Raw genomic sequence first — 24,584 nt, 5'->3', positions numbered from 1 at the left:
CTTTGCTGCAGTCGCCACTCTCGCACCACCCGTTCAGAAACATTGAAATTGCGGCCCGCTGCGCAGTGATTTGTTTCTTCGGCGTAAAGGATGGCAGCCCTCTTGAACGCTGTTGTGAACGAGTGCCGAAAGATTAGTGAGCCTGCAGCACTCATGACGACTGGGGAAGCATAGAAGTAGCACGTAGCCGGCAGTCAAGTGGAGCGCGTCAAGAAGTTGGTCAAACCAATACCAATGCCAATGCCTTTAAACAGAGAAAGAGAAACCCGCGAGCGGTGTCTGCTCTTCCATGAACTACCGATACTCCCCGCAAGCGCCGCCGTTCTGAGGGTGCCGCCGCAAATGGGAACAGCGGCGCTTCATCAACTATTGACACCCCCCCATGAGTGTTGCATGCACTGTAAGACTTTCAAAAATGTTGAAAAACCCTTCCGAAAAGCGAACAAACACGCGGGATAGCGAAAAGATACGGGTAGGGCCATAGAGCAAACATAAAATTGTAACTACGTTGTAGCTTTCGTTGGTATCGCTTTTTTTTTTGGCGGGCCATGTTTTGGTTTCGATTGTAAGTCGACCCCCCAACTTCAGACTTTCAAATTTTAAAAAAGGGGTCGACTTACAATCGTGTAAATACGGTATGTGTCGACCATCTGACCCGTGACGCGGAACAGCGGCCGTACCATCTTCAACAGCTGCGTTTGTTGCCACGTTTTTGCCTCGATTCATTATTCTTCGACATGGTCCCCCCCGTGTCATCATTAGCGATCGCGGTCGTCAGTTCGTTGCGGACACCGTAGAAGAACTGCTTCATCTCTGCAGTTCACAGTTCCATCATTCAACGGCTTATTACCCTAAGACAAATGGGCTTGTAGAACTTACGAACAGAACTCTAACTAACATGCTGGCCATGTACGTATCTTCCGATCACAAGGACTAGGATGACGTACTCCCCTTCATCACCTATGCTTATAATACTGCAAAGCATGAGACGACCGATTACAGTCCTTTTTATCTCCTTTCTGCACGTTCAACGCTAAGCTGCATTGACACCATACTACCGTTTGACTTTCACAGCGAGTACTCTGTTGCCAAGGTGCTTTGTCTTGCCGAAGAAGCCCGGCGTATCGCTCATCTTCGTACTGCGGCATCGCAACACCGATCGAAAGAGCGCTATGACAGCCAACGCCAGTCTGTCTCGTACGATGAAAGGAGACTTTGTGTGGTTGTGGACTCTGGAACGTAAACGTGGCTGATGTAAAAAGTTTTTACCCCAGTACATGGGCCCATTCGTCATTGTAGATCGCGTGAGTGACTTGACGTTCGTGGTGGCACGCTTGACGTCCGCTGGTCGTTGGTCTAGCCGGACCCAGTTAGTACATGTTGCCCGTCTTAAGCGGTTTCACCCTACGCTTTCCGAGTGATTTGGACTTGCCCAGCGGGCTTCGTCTGGCAACCAGGGATTGCTATGGCATGAGCCGGGCGAGCAGAAGAGGAAGAAGATGTTAGCTGGTGCAGCCTCGGGACGCCATCTTGACATCACCATCAATCTCGTCCCTAAATAAAGCCGATTTAACATTAACCGTAACAGTGTTATACTATACTATACTACTCTGGCCGCGGCGTCGGCCTCGGCCAGAGCATGCGAGGAGGAGGCGGCATTCTTCAAAGCGTGGCGGTACTTTACGAAGTTTAAAGGGCTTTAATTTCGGGCGGCGCGTGCAGCCACGAGCACCCGCCCAAGCTGCTGCTGTATCTTGAAGGCCATCTGCAATGGGAACAAGGTCCGCCTGTGTGATGCATGTTCGCAGTTTTGTTTGTATTGATGCGAGATGCAGCGCAAAGGTCCATTTGCTTGTTACTGCTGGTGCTGTGCTTCCTCACTCCAGCGTCATGACAGTGAGTTTCCACCGTCATCGAGTGAGATGAGTGCATGACACCATGCTTGTTAGTTTATTTAGTATGCCTATGTTTACAAGTTTATACGACCAATAATACTACTATCCTTACTTCGTATAGCTGTCTGCTAATTTGCTATTGATGATTCGGCTTTCAGGCAAAAGTGCGACGTTCTTTCTTTTTTAAATGTTTGTTTCTTCAATGTGAAATTGCTGTGTTTAATACCTGAATGCACTTGGGGGGGAGTGTCTGCAATATACACTAGTGTGCTGTACACAATTGTACGAAAAATGCATTGTCTATATTTGTGTAAACATTCTTGTTTTTTTGCTGTAACCATTTCTTTTTTTTATTGTCCTGCGTTCACCATACATGCATTAATTTCATATTTGCCTATTTGTAGCCCTTTACTATTCTTGTACAGTCAACGACCGATTTTTCGGACCCTCTAGGGAACGTAAAAACGTCCGAAAATTCAGGAAGTCCGAAAAAATGAATGCATGCAAAAAACACACTTTTTTTCTTTTCTTCTCGGATCTAGAGGTAAAGGGCGAAGTACCAGGCTTCCGAAACCCTGCCAAAGCAGCAGTGAAGTGGCTATAGAAAGAGGCGTTCAAAAACTGTATGTAGCCGACTGCTGGTTTATTATGTACATGTGCATTGTCGGGCAGCCGGTGTTATTGCTGCAGTGGCTTGAAGAACTTGTTGATTGTTGTTTGGATGGCGTTCCGGTTGCATGCGATCATATTCGCCTTGATCTGAGCAAGGGTCATGTCAGCACTACACCGATGAAAGAGTCAACAGTGCTCGCGTCAACTCGGTGCTTGTGGGCGGCGCAGGCATTGGCTCCTCATTAGAGAGCTTTAGAATAGGAGCCCCAATATTTTGGGGCCCCAAAGATCTTTGCGGGTGTTAGCGTTGGGGCACGCAGGAGTGAAGAGTTTTAGAATAGGGCTTTACGTTTGCGGATAGCGTCTTGTGCTGGCGCCACTATGGCGTCTAAGAAAAACGATTAAAAATAATTAAATAAAATATACCATCTTATGATATGAATAGTAATTTTGACTTGCATGTATTCGCGTTTAATTACAATTTAGTGGTAATTCTTCAAGCAGCAAACAATTTGTTGTGCTTAGTTTTGAGCAACAAGACCAACTTTACGTGCCTTCACCAGCCAAGCTTAGCCGTGTTAGGCCTACGAGCCATAAAATCCACACTCGAATTCGGAATCAGCGGCGTCTAATGAATCAATCTTCATAACACACGCTAGTTGAGAGAAAGCGATAACTGGCAGTCACTTCTCCTAGCTTGCGAACTTCACGCGTTACCGCGAATCGAAACCAGTTTGGCGCTCGGTTAGAGCCGTCGCTTTCACGGGTGCCGCCATGTTTGTTGACGCAAAGCTTTTGGGAAAGCTATTTGAGCTCCCGCTAAATCGGTGAAATAGCGTTCCCAACCAATGCCTCCTGTAAAAAGATGCCTGCCGCATGCGCCGAAAACCTGCTGCCCTTACCTTTCCCCTTTTCCTCCTTTCCACTCGAGGCGGTAGCTAGCGATCGTTGTGGTGGTCGCTTGCAACACATGCGCACATCACCGCATGGCAGCGCGGCCGGCGCGGCCGCTGCTACCGCCGCGACACCACACCGCCCCAGTCTTCTTGGCGGAGATAGGGACGTAAGTGGCGCCATCTCTTGACAACTGACCGCAACTCAAGGCGCGACGGCTACAATGGGTAAGCGAGCGACGCCGCAGGCATCTTTCTAGAGGAGGTGTTGTCCCAACGCAAAACCCAAACGCAGTTTGCATCTCGCGCATGCGCAGTGGCTTCGACACTATTTCTTTGGGGCCCCTATTCTAAAACTCTCCATTTTCAACATCGGAGTCTTCCGAATCCCCCACAACCTGACGGACTATTTCCTCGTCAGTCAGTTCTGCGCAGAAGTCGAGCTCGTTGTCAGCGTCAACAAACTGTTCAAAAGTTATTTCCGCGGGTATGGAAACCCCAGCAGAGCGGAGCCGATGCCGAACTCCTTGCTCATGTCAGCCTGCGATCGGCCGCTCACGACTTGCTTAATAACGGCGGCTTTCTTCTCCATCGTTAACCGACGGTACTGCTTTCCGCGCTTCGATGCCATCAGCGAGGACGACGAAGACGGAGTTGGGGGCCATCGAAGGCAAGCGAAATCCTCAAGTTGCGAACAAGTTGCGCTGACGAGCGTCGAAGCACCTAGTCGTAGCGTCGCAGAACACACTTGACACAACAGCACAACCACACACCACGCTAGCCAAAACGTGGCCTGTGCAAACCACGACCTACTGTATCATGGCGCAAACAAACGAAATGGCGCCACTCCGGAAGCTCCGCCGGAGGAGGAAGTGCGGCGATAACATAGCCAGCGTGGCCAGACCAAATCGGTGTGTGACGGCTAGGTTCGGCTAGTTGTAGTTCAAAGCTGTGATATGCTTTGGCTGCAAGTCGATTTCCTTCGCAAGGGCGCTGCGCGAGGAGCCAAGGGACCTTCCGTCGCGTCAAAAAGTCCGGAAAATTGGACGGCGGGGGGTTCGAGCGTCCGAAACTTCAGATCTCCTTATACATTGATTCTATGGGGCTCGTGGCGGTGCCGCGAAGACGTCCGAAATATCAGGCATGTCCGGAAATTTGGGCGTCCGAAAATTCAGTCGTTGACTGTATTGACTTTCTGTATTGCCCTCCTGCTGTGCTTTTGGCTCAGAGCAGCAGTATTCAAAATAAAATAAGTATCAGCCTAAATTTCGAGGCGGCCCTACTTTTCTAAACACCGAGGCAGGAAGGCTGCACACATGCATAATCACTGCTCATTGTTGCATTTATAATGCAACATTTTGTTAAAATTACTGGTTTGCAATGTCACACAGCTGTTTGAAGCCAGGGGGACGAAATTTGGCCAAATCCATGCACTATCACTCCTATGCTGACCAACGCCCCATGCTTGCTGTTTCCGCGGACACCAGTGACAGAGTGCACTCTGGTGATTTTCGTAGGAAACTCTGTGCACGAAAGTGCTTTCGTCTGTTTTTTGTCTAGAAAAGCTTTTTCACACACCACATTAAAAATAAAATTGAGTACCAACTTAGTTGCAAGTATTGTTTGATTTCACAAGACCCTGTCTGTCTAGACTTTGTCAGTGGTACCAGTTGCATTGGCATCAGCGCTGTGGTCTATCTGCTCAGCTGGGATGCTGTAGACCCAGGATGAAATCCCGATGCAGGATTGGACTGACATCTTCAGCCTACTGTTTTCTTTGCGGATTACAGAATGAATGAGCTCTCAAAAGAAATCAACGTGGCCCCCGAGAGCTCCGAAGAAGTCCCTAGGTGAGGCAGTGTTCACTTGGCGTTCGTTTGATGGTGTCCGCGGCCAAGGAGTCTGTTCCATGGTGACGGCCTCGGAAAGAAATTCTGACACAGTCTTGGGAGGACTGCGCACGAGACTGCCGAACAGCTGCTCTTTCACTCCGCGCATTAGGTACCGCACCTTCTTTTCTTCCGACATGCTGGGGTCGGCTCATCGAAAGAGACGCGTCATGTCCTCGACATACATTGCGACACCTTTGTTCGGCATTTGTATACGGGACTGGAGATCATGCTCAGCTCGCTCCCGGCGATCAGGGCTCGCATACGTCTCAAGCATCCGGCGTTTGAATTCTGCCCATGAATTTAGGGCATCTGCAGGGTTCTCGTACCAAGCACGTGCACCATCGTTAAGGCTGAAATATACGTTTTTCAGTTTCTCTGCGTCATCCCACTTGTTGAACGCGGCAACATGTTCATAGTGGACCAGCCAATGTTCAACATCCTCATGTATGGCGCCGTGGAAGGGATTTGGCGTTCGTGGATTCAGTAGCATACAATGAATCGGCGTTGGGCCTTCCATACCTGTTGGCGTGGTCGGAGCTGCCATTCTCTCTGGGAGGAGTCTAAACTCAGGGGCTTGTCCACGGATCCTTCTGCTGGCGCGGTGTACAGGCGTAACCACCGGTACGGGGCTGGAGCTCCTGCTGCTCGGAGGGGTATGGTGCATAGATTAGATTACCCAGCAGCTCCACCAGTTTGTCAAGCGCTAACACAAGAGTAAGTGACAGTACGATCAGCCAGAGATGAAAAATTCCAAGCACTGAGCGACTGTTCTCCAGCTGGCGCGGGATCTTCGACTTCGTCGTCTTCTTCGCCGTTTTGCTGGCCATGCAATGCTGAATGTTCGCTGGCTCAAAACACCAGGTGGCAATATAGATATGATATGATATAACTCATATGGTGTCTTTATATGCTGCTTCTGCGAATAAAGTATTTGGTTGCTAGTCAACGATCTGTCCTGTTTTTATTTGAAAGTTCAAGGCTAGTTGAGTGTCGCAGACTAATCGAGATTAGCGACATCCTATGGCAGCAGAGCCTACCTCGATAAGCAGCATAGCCAAAATTTCATTACTACATGGGTTGGCGCGGCCAAGCGTGAGCATACTGTTGTCTGCTCATGCTTCTTGATTGACGTCAGCTATTGGCCAGTAGCAGCCATGTATGGAATAGCCTCCGGCAGCCCTGAAAAGGGTGAGAATGCTTCTGTTGAAAAGATAATGTTTCAGAAAAAGCTGACATTTCATTCAACTTGTTAATCAGCACCGTGTAGTGCAAAATTTGGCTGAAATGTTCACCTCAATGTATGTTATTCATGGAATGCACCTTTTCAACAAGCTCAAGGGGTGGTTCAGGACCCCTTTAAAGGAAGCTTTAGCCAGCACGGATCTCTAGTGCGTATAGTTAGTTCTGCAATATGCCATCTGTAATCGCCTCCGAAATTGTTGGCACAGTGCATGGGTTGAGAAATGACACGAAGCACAAGAAATTGCGAATGCCATAACTATTTTAATAGTTCTGGTGTTCGCAATTTCTTGTTCAAACAAGTCATATTTTTTAAAAGATGCCTTGTTTGAATTCTCAAACCAGTTTTTGAAATGCCTGAGGTGACATCTGTTACCTGAAGTTTTAAGTGTTCGTATGTTTTGGACTATGCTTAAGTCTAAAAATGCAAAAAGAAAGGGGGGGGAGGGGCATGTTACACTTTCATGAAGTAAAAGTTGATCATGCTTCAGCAGTTCTTTATTGAAAAAGTAGTACATATCTATACAGCAATAGATGTTTGAATAAATGTTTGCCCCCGCCTTATGTAATCCTCCAGGCCTTTAAGGCTTCAATAAGTGAAAAATGAAAAAAGCAGAAATTTTTGAAAAAGTTGGGTGCTGTTATTTCTGTTATTTTTCTGCAACATGCAAAAAACCAGTAGATTCCCAAAGCTTTATCACTGAATCATAAAATTTTGAAGAAATCAGTAGACCTACTGATAAATCGATAGCTGTGGCAATACTGCTTTTTTTCTTCTTTATTATTCATTCAATATCCAAAACAGATACACATCAACTGTTTGGACCGATAGCCAGAAGGCTAGTGTCGGTTCTAATACAGACTATTGTATAGGTAAGCGGTCAAAAACAGCAACAGTTGACAAGATTATGTATGATAGGATAGAGTAAGTTGCCCTTGAGATAGGTTTATACTAAAATAATGGCAAAATGCGTGCTTAGTCTTGCCGTGCTTACTAGAAAGGAGAAAGATAACAATGCTGTTTGAAACAAATGAAAAATTGTGGTAGATATCATTAGGGACAGGCATAGGCGCCGACGACGGGGGGGCTCCGGGGCATGAGCCCCCTCCGGAGTTTTCTTGGGGTGAGGGGGCTACGCCCCTCCCCGGCAATGCCGAAGCCTACACCCCCCCCACCTAATGTGTAATTGCCAGAGTTCTGTCACCCGCCTCATTTGAGGTTTCTTTTGACTTGCCCCGACCTTTTCACTTAAAATTTTATTGTGGCTAATAGCTTACTGCATCGTTGTTGGTGTGGATGTGCACGGATTTTAATTCATACTTTGCTTTATTTCTGCAAATCCTGACAATTGGAGAAGAAGCGCATTAGAAGTATCAGAGCCAGCTGCCTCACCTGTATTTTCTCACTTAAAACATTGTTTTAAGTTTCCGCTGTGACACCATGCACATATACAATATATTTAAATGTATACACAGGACTAATTTTACTATATTTTAAAGAGAAGGAGGTAGCCCATTAACAATGTATGGATAGCTTATGCCTAGAGAATGAATAGGTTGCTGTACGTTCACCTCGCTTCAAAATGCTTTGCGTGCTTTTTCGACCCTAAAATTTACTGGCCCCTTCGGCAGAGTCTTTTATCAATGGCGTGTGAAATGCATGTGAATGATATGTGTCTCAGTATTACTTCTCTTTCCAGTAAGCAAAGCTAACGACTCATTAAAAAAACACTTCTGATAATTTACAACATTTATTAGGGATGGAAACGTTATCACTTGCATGCAGAGATCATGCATAGGTCACGTAATAGGGCCAACCTAGAAGAACTTGAGCAGCGCAGGATAATATCTAGATTAACATTTATTTACCAGCTTTATCACAAGAACTCAAAGTTATCACGGGAACGATATCTTCAGGATCCTTTCAAACGATCAGAGAGAATGCACCACAGTAAAACTATTAGACAGCCAGTTGGCCACATCAATGCTCACAAGTTCTCTTTATTTCCTCGCGCAATTTATTATTGGAATACGTTATCTGAGGAGGCAGTGAACTCTGCCTCCAAACGTATTAGTAATATCAACTTTTGTTGAAATTTGAGTCCAAGTGGTGTACACTCCGAGTTGATAATATTGCCTTGTTCAAGTATTCATTTGTTATCTATGTCCAGTATATTGCCATGTTTTTTTTTTTCACTTTTGTATGTATTATATCTTTGCAATTATGTCAAGTAATTAGCTTAAATTTACTTCTCTTGTTTGTATTCTAAGTGTGCACTCCTGCATGGGCCCGAAAGGGCCTGCAGTATCTCTAAATAAATAAATAAAAAAAAGTTATACAGGGTGTCTCAATTAAATGTCATGCACCAAAAAAAAAAAGAAAGAAATGCGTTACTCGAACATAGTGCATGTTGTTTCCAGTACAGTGGAGGAGCTGCCAGTAAATTTTTTGTTACTTAGATTTAATTAGGTAATTTTAATTATCTAACTGGAGACGTACTATTATAATTATCAATGTGTTAATGAGGCATTTGTAGGCACAGCCAAGGGACATCTAACTGCGGTATTTTCAGCGACATACTAATTGCGTACGAATTTTTTTCCGACTGATAAATAAATCCCGTGCAATATGGCAAATACAGTCGCCGACCGTTTATTCGGACCTCACGGGGACTGCGGAAATGTCCGAATAAACAGGTGTCCGAAAAAGCAGATTAAGAAAAAAAAAAATGAAATCCTTTATTTCCACCCACTTATTCCGGCTCGGCAGTAGGCTTGAAGCAATCGTGAATGCGCCGTTGCACGCTGTTCCGTTTACGCGCAATCGGATAAGCCTGAATCTCGGAGAGCACAGTCTCTGCTTGTACACGCTCCGCATGCGACGGCAGCGTAGCACATGGTGCGTCATCTTCTGACTCAGAGTCGTCGTCCGATGGTGCAGCAGAAACCTGACGAATGATCTCGCCGTCGTCGAGTTCAGCGCATGTCAGTACAGCAGTGTCAGCACCTGTGAAACTGTCAAATGAGACGGTGTCCGGAATCGCAATGCAACCACTGCGCAGGTCTCGGCAGAAAATTTTCCGCGTCAGTAGGGAGCACATCGGAAGGCGACAAATCTTGGGCCTCCCAGCACCCGCTTGCCTGCATACTCCAGCGCAGTCTGCGCGGGCACTGTCGGCGCCATTAGACACTTGACACGATGTTTCTGTATGCAGCGTTGGATCACCGGAACCTCGACACAGCACACAAAGTAAACACCACCATGCCGACACCAGTCGCACTAATTAAGGGCCGTTTATAGTCCGACATAAAGCCCGCGCGCGCACGCTACGTCACGCTGGCGAAAACGACCCCTCAGTAGTCGGGCGCACCGGCGCAGCCAACGTAATGCTCCTGAGCCATTCGCGTGTCGTAGTCGGCGAAACTCTCGCACCACAATGCATTGCGCACAAAGAAAAAGGCGCCAACACAACTCCGCAGATGGCTTTTGCGGACGGCGCGCGACTTGGCGAACGTTCTGCGCATGCTCCGAAGATAGCAGCCGACGGCACGCGTGTTGAAGTATAGAGGGGATGGCATCTCGGCTGGTGCAGCGCAACCGACGTAGCGTGACTGATCGCGAACGACGCTCGCCCGCACACCGATAACGTTGGACTATAAACGCGTCTTTGCGAAAAAACGTGGCCTACTCACAGCGTCGTGCACGAAGAAACAAATCGCTTGCTGGATTGTCTTGACATGGCTTACTAAGCTGAAACCAGAACTGCTGTAGAGCCACTTTATCGCGACAGATGCGCAACCAGGCAGGAACAATGATGATGAGCGTGGATTTGCAGTAGCGGCACTTCGTGGGGCAGCAAGGTGAATCCATTCGAAACAAAAATGGCGTCCAGCAAGTCGAACCAATGCCTCCTTTACTAGATGCCTGCCGCGTTGTCCGGTAGCTCGGTTACGGGCCCTCTCCGTTTTCTCTCCTCCGGATGGATGGATGGAAGGTAGGAGCGTCCCCTTTGAAACGGGGTAATGGCAGTTGCCACCATGCTCAGATTTTTATTTTGCCTTTTATTTTTATTTTTATCTGTGTTGTGTGTTATTGAAATTCTCGATTTTCTTTAAATACGTCTTTCTACCCTTTTAACCTTATGTCACCTCTCTGCTTTTGAGCCACCAAACCTCCAATCGCCTGCGGGCTTCTTGTTACGTTACTTGTGAACGCTATAAGATATGAAGACGCAAATAAAGAGACACACAAGAGAAGAGAATGGGACAGGGCGCCACTCGCAACTGTTTTATTTACAGAACGCAGGCACATATATACTGTCAGTCAACACATGCGCACAGAGCAAACATTCATTCACGCATCTAATCAAACATTCATGACGCACCAAGCTCAAGAAACCTCGTCTCGGCCTTATATAATGTTATCGAAGTATCGCTAACGCACAAGCTGCCTTTTTTGCCTATGTGATAGGCTTCAACCAGTTCCCTAGCTCTAGTATTTTTACTTCGGGCAAGAATCCGCACGTCTGAAAAGCGTGGTTCACAAGAGCGTGAGGGACAGGTCCCGATGTGTTTAGGCAAATTTGGGCCCTTTTTCATTTGCTCAACATTTCTTTCATGCTCCCTTACACGCTCATTAACACAGCGCCTAAGGAAGACCTGCCTTTCAGAACAATAGTGACGGGAAAAGGGGCGTGGCAGAAGCAACTTAGCTCTTACCTGTTAAAGAATTTGCGTGAACTAGATGTACAAGATCCGTTTTTAACGAAAGGATCGGATGAAGTATTTGAATTCCTGAGAACTGAAACTAGTGTGGGCTTTGCCTTTTCTGTGGATATTGTTGATTTATTTTATTCTGTTCCCCATGATGCTCTGTTCTTTGTGGTTAGGGAGTGCATTGAAAGGAATGATCCTATTTCTTTTCAGAACTCTGCCGGTGTTTCTATTGACGACTTTTTAACCCTTTTAAAGTTTTACCTGGAATCTACTTTTATAATGTTTGACCAGCGGCTTTTTCTGCAGAAAGCTGGTATATGCATAGGATCCTGTGTCGCCCCTGTGTTGTGTAACATTTTTCTTTCACAAATGGATCAAATATTGCACCATGTGTTACCAGCTAACATAGTTTCAAAAGTGTTTAGGCATGTAGATGATTTTTTAATTATTTTAACTAAGGACGGGAGTCTAAAGTGCGCAGAGGTAGTGGCTAATGTTTTATCCGTTTTTAGAAAACATGGAAAAGGCTTGGATTTTACACATGAACTGCCGCAAGGAAATGTTTTACAGTTTTTAGATCTTAGCATTGAGTTCGGTAAGGATCACGTTTGTTCGTGCTATGCACCGCGTGCAAAGACTTCTGCCATTTGACTCAGCGCATTCGAAATTAGTGAAGAGAGGAATTGCGTCACTCTGCCTTGAGTCCGCGCTCAGGAAGTCGTGTGTTCACAAGATGGCATTGAGTTTCGACAATCAGTTGGCTAGGCTGGCTTCAGCTGGGTTCCCTGGTTCGCTCCTAACAGGAGTAGCCGAAAGCCTCTTACAGAAAATGAAGAGAAAGGCGATGAGAGCTGGAGCAGAGGCCCCTCGGCAAGAGCTGAGACTGGTGGCTGTGCCGTATGTGCACAAGGTGGCCCGCAATCTGAAGAAGGTAGCGAGCAGACATGGCGTCCCGCTAGTGTTTTCAGCCCCAACGAAGCTCGGAAGCCTTTGCTCCCAAATCGCCAAAAGAAAAGAAAAAAGAAGTGAAAAAGGCTGTGGAACCAAACATGGGCGACCTTTCATGAAGTGTGCCGAAGGGGTTATCTACGAGATCCCCCTTTCGTGCGGTCGTTCCTATATAGGTCAGACCGGGCGCTGTGTTAATGAGCGTGTCAGGGAGCATGAAAGAAATATTGAGCAAATGAAAGAGGGCCCAAATTTGCCTAAAAACATCGGGACCTGTCCCTCACGCTCTTGTGAACCACGCTTTTCAGACGTGCGGATTCTTGCTCGAAGTAAAGATACTAGAGCTAGGGAACTGGTTGAAGCCTATCACATAGGCAAGAAAGGCAGCTTGTGCGTTAGCGATACTTCGATAACATTATATAAGGCCGAGATGAGGTTTCTTGAGCTTGGTGCGTCATGAATGTTTGATTAGATGCGTGAATGAATGTTTGCTCTGTGCGCATGTGTTGACTGACAGTATATATGTGCCTGCGTTCTGTAAATAAAACAGTTGCGAGTGGCGCCCTGTCCCGTTCTCTTCTCTTGTGTGTGTCTCTTTATTTGGCGTCTTCATATCTTATAATGAACAGCTACCAACTAGCCCAACAAGAAGTGCTTTTGTGAACGCTACTTAGTCTTAGTGAAGCAATTGCGATAACTGCAACAAACTAAAATTTCGTCGAAAGTCGCCAGAGCACAACTAGTTTGTTCAAGTACAAGTGAACAGACGTGTTACGATGTCGCCCTGTGTCGCCGCGCTTTCCAAGCAGCAGCCGCCGCCGCCGCGACACCACACTGCCCCAGCCCCCTTGGCGGAGATAGGGAAGTAGGTGGTGCCATCTCTTGACAACCGACCGCAACTCAAGGCGTAACGGCTACAATGGGTAAGCGAGCGACGCCGCAGGCATCTTTCTAGAGGAGGCGTTGGTCGAACCAATGCCTCCTTTACTAGATGCCTGCCGCGTTGCCCGGTAATCTCGGTTACGGGCCCTCTCCTTTTTCTCTCCTCCGCGAAAAGGCAACGAGCGCCTCTCATGGCGAACGCCTGCAACTTAGATCACGTGGGGCCTTTGAGATTACCATGGCATTTGTAACCGTCTCAGAGGCCCACGATAACGCTCGCTAACAGACGCCCGCCGGTGGATGTGTTCAGCCGTCGCTGCCACATCCGCCGGAAGCTTAAAAGGCAACGAGCGCCGCCTCACGGAATTTATGCTGAACTAAAGGAACCACCGCTACAATTGGAAAGCCAGCAACGCGGCAGGCATCTAGTAAACGAGGCATTGGTCGAACCATGCACCGGTCAGAGTCGGTACATGGCGCTCTCGATCGAGTTGGCTCAAGGAGTGTCCGAAAAATCAGACGAGAGGTTGTAAGGTGTCCGAACTTTCGGCAGTTGTTACACATTATGGTCTATGAAGAGAATGGCGGTGCCACGAAGCAGACCGAATAATCGAGCATGTCCGAATTTTTGTAGTCCGGAAAATCACTCGGCGACTGTACCACGTGACTGCACTCCCACCCTCATCATAAAGCAGCACCCTTTAACAGGCTTCTTTTGAGTTAGCCAGAAAGAAATGAAGGAAATAAGGAAAAAATCACCGCCCAAGCACTCCGTACAGATGCTTAACCAGCGAAGCTGAAACGTGCAGCCCCGGTGTTTATCTCTGGGTTAATCCCGACGGTTCATTAAACGACGGCTTGATAGGCTGCCGGGTCATCAGTACATACTTGCTGCTTGCGCTTGGCTGCACAAGCCTATTGTTGTGCCCGGGCTGCAGCATTGGGACGGTGTAGACTAGCTCGTTTGTGGTTCTGCTCGCGGCGTTGCTGATTGAAAGCTGCCTGCTCCTCAGGAGTATGTATGTCATGTGGCCTACCCATTTCAGAACCAGAAAGAAACTGCTGCTCATGCGCTCGGCTGCGAGGAAGAGCAACGATGTCGCTACTGGCGCAGCCAATCAAGTGCCTCTCTTTCGCTTTTTTTTTCTTTCGTGCATTCGCATGAGGTTGCGCCGGAGGAGTTTTCGGCATACATGCAACAGACGAATGGACGGACGGAAGAATCGGCTAGCTTTATACAGCTTCGCCATAAAACATTGTGATCGTGCCTCGGCCGAAGTAACACGTCGCGCTTGGAGTTAGTTGGAAACAAGCTGCGATAGCTGTTGTCCTAGCGTAGAGAAAGTGCAGGGATGATTTTTATTTTTCCACAAAACATATCACCACAAAAGCGAATTGACAACGTCAGTGCAAATGTTTAAATGTGCATTTTGTTTTATCCCAGTTGCAATGTCTTTCTCTAATGAGCAGAAGGTAAAAATGATCCTGCCTTGGGAGCTGCAAATGACAAGAGGAAGGCTGCAAATATATATCAGTCATGGAAGTTATCAGAAATTATGAAAATCTGAGACAAACGGGCAGCTTCCAGAAACAGTGGCGGAGGACTCCATATTTGAATCCTAGCCTACGCAGAGATGATCTAGCATTTATCGCCTCAAACCCTCATGGTAGCATGTGGGACCCCCCCATGACCGCTCAGGTACTAAATACCATGAAATCAGTTTGGAGGATTCTAATCAGCGGCCTTTCACCCATACCACCTTAACCAACACCAATGCTCGAGATATAGGGACATGCAGAATCATCTAGATTTCTTTAATTGGGTCCACGCAAATGCCAATGAGTCGCTGGACTTTTTTGAGCAACATCATGTGCACAGATGAAGCCAATTTTCACAGAAACACCCTGGTAAATTTGCATAATGCACACTATTGGAGTGACTACAATGCACACTGGGTAAAGTGCAATCGGCACCACTACCTGTGGCCGTTCAGTGCGGTGTGCGGAATTCATGCCAGTGCTATGATCGGTCCCATTTTCTTCAGTCACACACTGACTGGACAGCGTTACGTGGACGAAATCCTTGAAGGAGTATTGGATGAGTTTCTCAGCGAAGTCCCGCTGTCATGTCTTCCACTGCTGTGGCATCAGCAAGATGGAGCACCAGCACACAGCAGCAGCCGAGCACGAAACTGGCTGGATATGACTTTTCATGCGCAACAGATTGGAAGGCATGGGCCTGTAAATTGGCCGGCTAGGTCACGTGACCTCTGTCCCCTCGATTTCTTTCTTTAGGGTTATGTGAAAGATTGTGCTTACAAGATCGAGACAGACGTCATATTAGCTCAAGACAAGGATAATGGATGTCTGGCGTAGAATTCGAGTGTTGGTCATCGAGAAAGCCATTGAATATGTCATAAAGCGGACTCAGTACTGTGTAGTTGCAGAAGGAGACCTATTTGAACACAGCCTCTAGGCAGCAGCTGGTGTTCGACGGCGCTTACAAATTCATAGATAACAAGGGCAGACTGAAATATAATGTATTCGTTACTTCTTTTTTATGCAGGCGTTCCGATTGCCAATTTGGCTCATTTATAAGTGGTTATTTACTTTCTTGAATGCATCGGTTTTGCCTTTTCTCAACACGTGGGTCGCTTCTCGGTCTGTTCATTTCCTTTTTAGTTTATGCCATGAACCTGTTCTTGCAGCACGCATACACTCCCATGAAAAGTAAGGCTATAACTTTAATTTGGCTTTGGTCTGAAGCAAGTTTCTGGCGCAAAATATAGCTGCGCGTGCACTCTGTCGATGCGGTGCGAGCAATGCCAGGATTTTGAAACATGCTATGCCTATTACATTGCTTCTCGCATTTCGTGCGTGGTCAGAGCGGTGCTTCGGCTGCGTTATGTATATATTGTTATCAATGTGATCAGCCGGCCTTGAGACACGGATAATAAGTGTGACGCAGAAAGGAAGGAATACCTGCAAATCTGCGAAACCTGCTGTTGGTGCTCCTTCCCTAGCATTATCAAGGTGACGCACTGTCTCTTCTGGTTGTCAACAGGCAATGCAGTTGCTTTCAATCAGTTTATTTGAGGGGCGCTGCTTTATGATGCCTGTGTGAGCGCAGTCACATGGTACTTTCCGTATTTCATGAGGTTTGTTTGCGAGTCGGCAAATATTGCACGCAATTAGTACACTACTTAAAACACAGCAGTTAGATGTAACTTGGAGGTGCCTGGGGGTGTCTACAAATGCCTCACTGACACTTCGATAATTAGGACAGTACTTCCAGAATTAGTTAATTGCAATTGTCCAATTAAATTTTAGGAACGAAAGAATTACTGGCGGCTACTCCACTGTACTGAAAACAATATGCACAAGATTTTCTTCAAGTAATGCAACTGCTGTTCTTTTAAGTCTCGGCGCATGATAGTTGAGGCATCCTGTAGAATTCTTTCAGTAACTGAAATGAGGCCAGCCAGATTCACTTGAAATCAGAATGAACAGCAATCATGTGCAGGAGTGCTTAGACTCAGACTCGGAGAAAAAGAAAAAAAAAGGACAGAGAGGCTGCAGTTTTGCCAGAGAGGCGAAGCAGTATTAGTGAAACCGAAGTATACGACAATTACACGAAGGAAGATTACACCACTGAGAGACGCCAGATTCTTGGTGGAGGGAGAGGAATCAGGCTGTGAAATTGAACTGTCTCCTACTATGAGGTCGTAAATTCTCATATAAGGTCATCACTTCAGTGAACAATTCTTTGAAATCACATGAAAATTCTTCAAGTGCAAGAAATGTGCGAGTGTGCATGTGTTCGGAAAGCTGCTTGGGCCCCAGACCCCTCCACTGGAAAAATGAAAACTTTCCGCCTATGATTACAGGGCTCGTACGCCACCTCAAAATCCTTCAAAACATTTGAATTTGAAGAAAGAGGTTCAAAGGCTCCTAAAACTTCCTGATAAGTGCACTCACTGAATTTTTGGAAAACTGGGTCATAGGAGCCATGCCATGGACACTGTCTGTTGGTAAACAATCCTAGGTGTCTTCTTCTGAGAGTGTTGCTAAATGATTTCAACGTGGGGTGTCCACAACCTCCAATGACTAGCTTGTTGAAATCAGCGTTGCCATTGTTGAGCTGGATAAAGCTAAATCAGGCGATCAAGCTGTGCCACCATTCTGTTTTGCTAGTTGGCTTACACTGCAGTCATCATGGCTCCATTTCTGAGCCCTAGGCTATAGCCCACGGCATGGTGGAAAGTGTGTTTCAGCCATTTGGCTCCCACACGGCAAGTATCTTTGGCTCAAGTTGGACACCAATAACCACCGTGCCCGAAGGCGATTGACATCATTACAGTGCTTTGCTTCAGTCCGCACTGCTAGCGTAACACAGCAGTTTGAACTGTGAATTTTGTTGAGCTGCTTATGTGAGTAGTTCGATGGTGTCACGAAATTAAGCACATTTTTGTACATGTCGAATAGCATGTTGATAGCCCTATTGGAGCTCTTCTTTCGAGCAAACAAGAACAAAATTTTGTTGCTTCCATCTGTTGTTTTCTTGAGGCGCCATGCTATTCCAGCTTTGCTTAAAGTAAAAGTGCAAGTTCGTTTTAGTTGGTTATTATGGTTGTCTACAACATCTCTTAATGCTGGAAAACTCTTTCATAAATTCTGACTCGCAGCAATGTTATATACTTCCATAAAATATTTCATTTCTGGGTGCTTCTTACAATAGTATCTGACAGGTAAATCAATCAATTTTTCATCCCCATTGTTGCCGTACAAACTTCAGAGAGGTGTGTATGAAAATTCTATGCATGGTAGCTTCCTTGCCATCTCAGTGTCAGCTGGCTGATGGCCCGCATTGTCTGCAACTCAAGCACACTGCTTGCAAAGCATGCTAGGACTGTACAGTAGCACTTAGTTGACGTTTCTAGTGTGCATTGGGGCAACAAAAAGGCTGCTCTGCCATGGTGCGCACCTTGTTTACCGACAACAGTTGGTGCGCACTGGTGCGACTTATTGAGGATGCTATAAGGTTTAGCAGAGCCATTCAATGACGTAGGCAGCGACGAAATGTTGCAGGTTATTTCCGACACTGAGGACATACAAATTTTCTGTGTGAACTGCTGCTTGCATGATCAATCTCAAATGAGTACAGATACATCTTGCACAACTGGGCTGCCTGTACTAAGCAGCTGCTCTGCAGTGCTAGCTGCAGCTCTAGCCATAGAAGATGAATGCAAATGGCCTTTATAGCTAGATCATGTGGGCTTCAAAAATTTAGTGTTGTTGATTTGTAGTGCTTAACCTGTTGGACAGCAGGTGTTTATAAAAGTGAGCATGGCTTGCAGCATAAACAAATCACAGCCGTTCTGATATCAGTAAATGAGACAATTAGTTTAGCATTTCCAAGTCTTCAACAGAAACAAGCACACGAGAAGATGACATGGTGCACCAGATGGACAGTGCACATAGGTAAATAAATCTGCCATTACCATAGAGTACAAACATTCGACTGTCATTAAAAGCTTGCAGTATGCTTCCAATGCTGCACACCCTGTGAAAGAGATGAGTGAAGATGCTTATCGCAATCAAGTTGGTGGCGATAGCTGTGAATGGGCGACAACCTGTGAGATTATTTGGCACCAGAACAGGAAACCAAGTGCCTGGTGGCCTTTTCACGTCAGGCAATGCAGTTGCTTTCAATCAGTTGAATTGCTCACGCCTTTCCTTGTTCACCCGGGATCTATCGGCTGAAAAACATATCGTATGATCGCAGTTTGGAGATATAGAGAAAGTTCCTGCCCAAAGATGGCATTTTTCATGAACGTATTAACCGCTAAAAACGAAGTGTATTGGGTCAATTTTTGTGTTTTTGACCCAAACATTGGTGCTGGAAAATCTTACAAAACGGGGTCATATTAGTGCGGTTTTTGTTTGCGAAAGTTTAAAAATAAAGTAAACTTGCCAAGCAAAGGCATTGATTAAAGGGACCGACAATTAATTTCTAAGGACTTAGTTTTTTAGGGCGTGACGCAAAGCTCACCCTCGGTAGTGTTTACATCTGCAGCGGTTACTTCCAAAGCGCGTGGATATTTAGTAAGCAGAATTTTTTTTATCTAAGTAGCCTCTAAAAAAAGTAAGAGTGCCTCCTCCAGCAACGAGAGGGATGTCAATAGCCTGCCTCGCAAATTGTAAAAGCCTCCCATCGTTCTGCTTTCACAGGAGTCAGTGTAACTGTGGATAACCACCTACATTTTGACCTTTTCAACCACTTTTGAAGATAATTGATCATTATCTTTGCCTTCTGCATAATAATTTTCAACCTCGCTCTTGTACTCTCTCTGTTCAGGCCCTCAATCATTTGTTGTAACTCGTCTCCAGTGTTGCTGAACAGGACAATGTCATTGGCAAATCGAAGGTTGCCAAGATATTCGCTGTTGATCCTTACTCCTAAGCCTTCCCAGTTTAATAGCTTGCATACTTCTTCCAAGCATTCTTCCATGTATTGTAGTGATTGTGTGTCCTCGTCTGACCCCTTTGTTTATAGGTATCTTCCTACTTTTCTTATGGAGAATTAGGGTACTTGTGGAATCTCTGTAGAAACTTTCCAAGATGTTTAAGTAAGCAGCCTGCACTCCTTGATTACGTAATGCCTCTATTACTGCTATGACTGCTGGTATGTCTGCTGAATCAAATGCCTTTTGGTAATCTATGAAAGCCATATAGAGGCTGATTCTACTCTGGATTTCTTGATTACCTGATTGATGACATGGATGTGATCCATTGTAGAGTATCTGTTCCTGAAACCTGCCTGTTCCCTTGGTTGACCAAGTGTTGCTCTTATTGCAGTCCAAACCGAAAGAAAGTAAATGTTAAGGAAGGGTTCTATGTAAAAGTAAGATGGTTCTAAAGCAGCTTAAGGTGGCACAGGTGAAGATAAGGTGGTTCAACAGTGGTTGACATCGAAGAAAGAGGTCTTCTGGGGGGAGCCTCTATTCCCTCAGAAGAGCTCACATTTCTTTGACGAGTGAAGAACATGAAAAAAACATGGAGCAGTGTTCTTAGATGTCAACCGCTGTTGACCCTCTTTTTTTTATTGTCATTCATTGTGTGCAAAGTGGCTGATCCTGGCAAAACAGTGGTGCGCTGGAAGGCTTCCGTAGTTCTCGGCACTGAATCATGGCTGTATGATGATCTAGCTGATAGTGAAATATTTACAATGCACTTTACTTGCTATCAAACAAGACTGTCACAGGGAAGGTGTATTTGTCTTTGGTCGACAAGGACATTCCTTCTTCTGGGTTTGTGTGAAGCTGTATAGTGCAACTTTAAATTGAAAAATCGCAAATCGTTGTCCGTTTGTTCTTTTTACCACTCTCCCGCTACTTCAGCTGACGTTTTATCAGATTTTGTGGCCGCCACTGAAAGGGTAACAACTGACTATCATCATAGGTAGCGATTTCAAGATGTACCAATTTACTTGGGATCAACATCCTTTACCTTACAGGGGAACATGTGAATTAGATACCATAATGGTAAATTTTATTAATTATTTATCTCTAACCCAGACAGTGCCGATACCTACCAGGGGAGACCACATTGATATTTTTCTAACAAACACACCAGACTGTTCTCTTGACGATCATATCAGGTATAAGCAATCACTACGTCCTCTGCGAAATGAATGTGACACATGAAAGAACTTACAGCACAAACAACCGACACTCTAAGCTAATCTACCTGAAATTATTTCTGCATTAAATCATTACTTTCTTGATTTTGAAGCTTTTTCATAGTCATACTCGGTGGCGAATCTCTGGTCCATTGTTGACCTCAAGGCCCAGAAGGGCTTCCTGGATCAAGCTGGGTGGGTCACAGTGGCCACTGAAGTCTTGGAATAGGGACCCACCTTGCACCGCTCCCTTCCACCATTTTTTTTTTCCTCATCAATAAAATGTTTATTCCTCCTCTGGTCCATATTCAAAAATAAATTCTTTGAACTAAACGATTTGTTCCCTCTTGGAAGTTTACTAGAAAAAAAATTCATGCAGAAACTCCTCTGGGAGTTCTCTAAGCATGTGCAAGCATTGTGCCACTTGCTCATCTCCATGTGGCCCGGCGTCATGATCCACATTAGGAAACTTGATCTGGGACAGTGCAAATGACAGCGTTGCGGCAACACGAAGCGGTGCAGATGGCGGCGCAAGGTGCATTGATAGCACAAAAAAAGTACCACACTTGGCGGCTCCAGGTCTGCTGACGACGTTCCAATCATTATAAGTCGTTATCCCTATTTAGCGCCTCATTCATCTGTGTCGTGATGATACGTACACAGGCAGCGGCTACATTATGGCATGGTGGCGCGGACCATATCTTGAAAGCCGTCTGCAATACAGACAGAGTGTGCCAGCTTCTCTACATGCTGTGTTCTTGCTGCTTGACGTTGAAGAGAAGTGTGCAGTTCCACATTTGAAGGCAGTCTGTGAAAGAGGCAGCTTTTGGCAAGAGCTTTGTGGGTGCTGTGTACCTTCTTCGCGTTGAAGCAACAGGCAGCATGAAGGTAAAGTCGCTCGCTGCCGCGGGCTTTATCTTGAAAGCGATCACTTTGTGGAACAGACGGATGGACATTTAAATGCTTTTAAGGCATTTAAAAATAAAAGTAAATTGTGGTTCACAAGAGACTGCCTCTTCCGAACAAGTCTGAGTAAAAGGATTTGCCGCCTTTAAAGTCGTATCAAACAGAAATAAATAGTAAAAGGCTTTAGTCAATAACAAACAATGTAAATGCTGCTACAGAGTCCACTAACTCGACTTAACTCATCCCTGGAGTCTAAAATAAGAACAAACCTTAAAGAATTCTGGAAATATGTAAAAAAAAATATATTTCTATTACTGCTTTTGCACCCTATGAATTATTATGAATGCCAACAGAAAGCCGAGCGTTCCAGTTCTATTTCTTTGGCGTTTTCCCCACCAAGTATTTCTGATGAAGAGCTAGAAAGAAGTCCCATGATAGCCATGGATGATATTGCTATTACAGCACGTAGTATGGAGGTGGTCTTAAGGGGCTTAGATCCTTCAAAGGCAGCTGGACCCGATGGTTTGCCTAGTTCCCTCCTGAAATCTTGTTCTCATCACGTGTCACTCTTCCTAAAGCTAATTTTTTGTAAAATCATTGAATGAAGGCTTTGTACCCGAGAACTGGAAAATAACATCTGTTGTACCCATTCATAAGTTAAGTCTTCGAAGGTGAATGTATACTATAAAGGTTTTAGAGCATATCTTGTATTCATCCATAATCCAGCATGTTGAGACCCATTCGTTGTTAAATCCTTTTCAGCATGGGCTATCCTGTGTAATACAGTTAAAAGAGTTCGCTCTTGCTGTGGATGTACAGTCTACTGTGTATGCCTGGACTTCAGCAATGCACTTGATGTCATGACTCACAAATTATTAGAGGCGAAATTATCAGTTTATAACACTTCATCATGGATTGTCAAATACTTGTGTTCAAGACAGTATATTTTGTTGTAGATGGAGCTCAATCAAGTATCTCGGATGTAACACATGGTGTGTGCATTTAAAGCATGGTGTGTGCCAAACAAACCAGGTAATGAAACTCTTTTCTTGCAGGAAAACAAAGGGAGACGAACAGGAGGACGCCAACATGGATCTATGACAGCCATTGCCACTCCTGGAGAAAGCTTGTGGCATACCAGTGGCGACATGCTCTGGTCTTGCCTTGACAGGTGTGGCATGTCAAGGCTTTTTGCGAGCCAGTCACTGCACATACAAGCCAACGACATACATCATCACCTTTAATTACTGGCACGAGTTGTTGAAGCCGTGACAGAGTGTACTGCCGACCTGCTTGGTGAAAGGAAAGGCACTTACATTCAAGTGGACTGGTTAACATTGCACATAAGAAAAAAGAAAGTAATAAAAGCCAAGTACTGAATAATACAGTGGTTGCAACAATTTCCTGATGCATAATAACCCTTCTCCCCCTATCCAGGAGACTTCCATAACGCGAGGAAACACATACAGACCGCAAAGAACTTTTATTGAGCGACAGACGTCTCGTAATATGGCCTTTTCTCCTGCAGAAAACATGACATATTTTCCTGCATTAAATGTGGGCTCAAAGGCCAGCAGCAATAACCGTGTGCCAGTCAAGGTAAAAAAATAGGCAAGCACCCAGCCTCTGTGATGGTGCTAAATGAAATGATGGGCCACTCAGTTGGCAGAATCGTTCTTGAGCAGGCTTGGTCTGAAAAGGAGCAGCTACCAAAGCATCCACTGCTCACTGCACTAACAACACTGCTCAGGCAACAAAGTCGTGGAATGTTGGTGCCAGACAGGACGGCTAGGCAGGTGACGTCGGTGCCGAGACTTTTTTGTCGGCGCACATACAGACGTTGCAGCACTGTGAATCTGAACCTCAAAAAAGTAGGAGCTAGAAGTACACAAGCAAGTGACTTGGAGAGTGTTCACATCTTGCACTAGTCTGGTGAGCTTAGGAGCAAGTGTATGCACCAACACTTGCACAGTCGATTGGCATAAAAGTAGTTACAAAGCCTCGTGAAGACAGCTATATATGCCAATTAAATGGTGAGAATTACACCAGGATGGCGCTTGAGAAATCGCCCAAACCTTACATTGTTTAGTTTCTTGCCCACATTAGCAGGGACGGGCTCCCGCTTCAAAAGGTCTCTCTGCACACTCCACTCCTGCGTCGACCATTGGGAACCATCACCGCAAGACTCCAGTTGTATTGCCACCGAATGCCGGAGACCTGTCCACGAGATAGCCTAAGCGCCAGGCCTGTCGCGTCACCATGCCAGTCGCACTTAGGGTCCCTGCAGGCTTTGTGCCAGTAGTGCTGCCAAGGCCTGGTCACTGTTTCCGCTGGCCTGCCTCAGGGCAGCAACTACCTTGACTCTCTCGAAGCCCAAGGCTACCATCCGGTCCACTGTGGCTGCCGGAAACTCTTCGCTGCCACCTGCATGAACACATGGGTAGGTCAGCCATGATGTGTTCCAAAGCTCCCAATAGATGGCAACATATAAGTGCAGCCATATCTCTGGTCTTATTTCATTTGAAAGTTTGTGTAAAAGGCTTGCAGTGAAAATATACTAGTGCTACAGAGCTATCCAAGACAATCATATGAACAGGACAATACCCAACAAGAACTATTCCTAAAGCGGTCCTGAACCACCCCTCGGGCTTGGTGAAACAACACAGTCCACGGATAACTTACACTGCCGGGAACCTCTTAGAGAAATTTTGCAATTGTGTGGTGTCTGCAGCTCGCAATCCAAGTGCAGTCCCCTATCTCTCAAAAGCTCTATTTTCAACAGAAGCTTGCTCTTCACTCTTTTTCTGAACCCCAACTCCTTTCATAATTTAGCAGATACACGGCTGACATCAGTCAAGAAGTGTTTGGATCGGTACGCTTCTTTCTTCTGTCACTGTGTATACTTATTGACACAGTTTAA

General features: G+C 45.8%; 2 protein-coding genes across 14 annotated transcripts in view; one reads left to right on the top strand and one right to left on the bottom strand.

The window, feature by feature from the left end:
* The window catches only part of LOC142576732 (uncharacterized), a 114,276-nt gene extending 91,227 nt beyond the window's left edge, over positions 1-23,049 (top strand). For 8 of the 10 annotated variants that reach the window (XM_075686997.1, XM_075686996.1, XM_075687002.1 and 5 more), the window contains one exon: positions 2,438-5,402. In XM_075686997.1, the coding sequence (XP_075543112.1) occupies positions 2,438-2,753 (316 nt within the window). In that variant the 3' untranslated portion in view covers positions 2,754-5,402. Of the gene's footprint in view, positions 1-2,437; positions 5,403-22,620; positions 22,657-22,719 lie in introns of those variants that run through there. The other 2 variants (XM_075687004.1, XM_075687005.1) reach the window with 2 other exon arrangements.
* An 83-nt stretch (positions 23,050-23,132) lies between these two features.
* rngo (DNA damage inducible 1 homolog rngo) overlaps positions 23,133-24,584 on the bottom strand; it is a 172,492-nt gene continuing 171,040 nt past the window's right edge. For all 4 annotated transcript variants that reach the window (XM_075686990.1, XM_075686994.1, XM_075686993.1 and 1 more), the window contains one exon: positions 23,133-24,088. In XM_075686990.1, the coding sequence (XP_075543105.1) occupies positions 23,937-24,088 (152 nt within the window). In that variant the 3' untranslated portion in view covers positions 23,133-23,936. The remainder of the gene's footprint in view (positions 24,089-24,584) is intronic.

The sequence above is a fragment of the Dermacentor variabilis genome, chromosome 3 (assembly GCF_050947875.1).
Source record: "Dermacentor variabilis isolate Ectoservices chromosome 3, ASM5094787v1, whole genome shotgun sequence".
Taxonomy (NCBI): domain Eukaryota; kingdom Metazoa; phylum Arthropoda; class Arachnida; order Ixodida; family Ixodidae; genus Dermacentor; species Dermacentor variabilis.
Note: the sequence above shows the minus strand (reverse complement) of the source record. Positions and strands in the feature narration are given on the sequence as shown.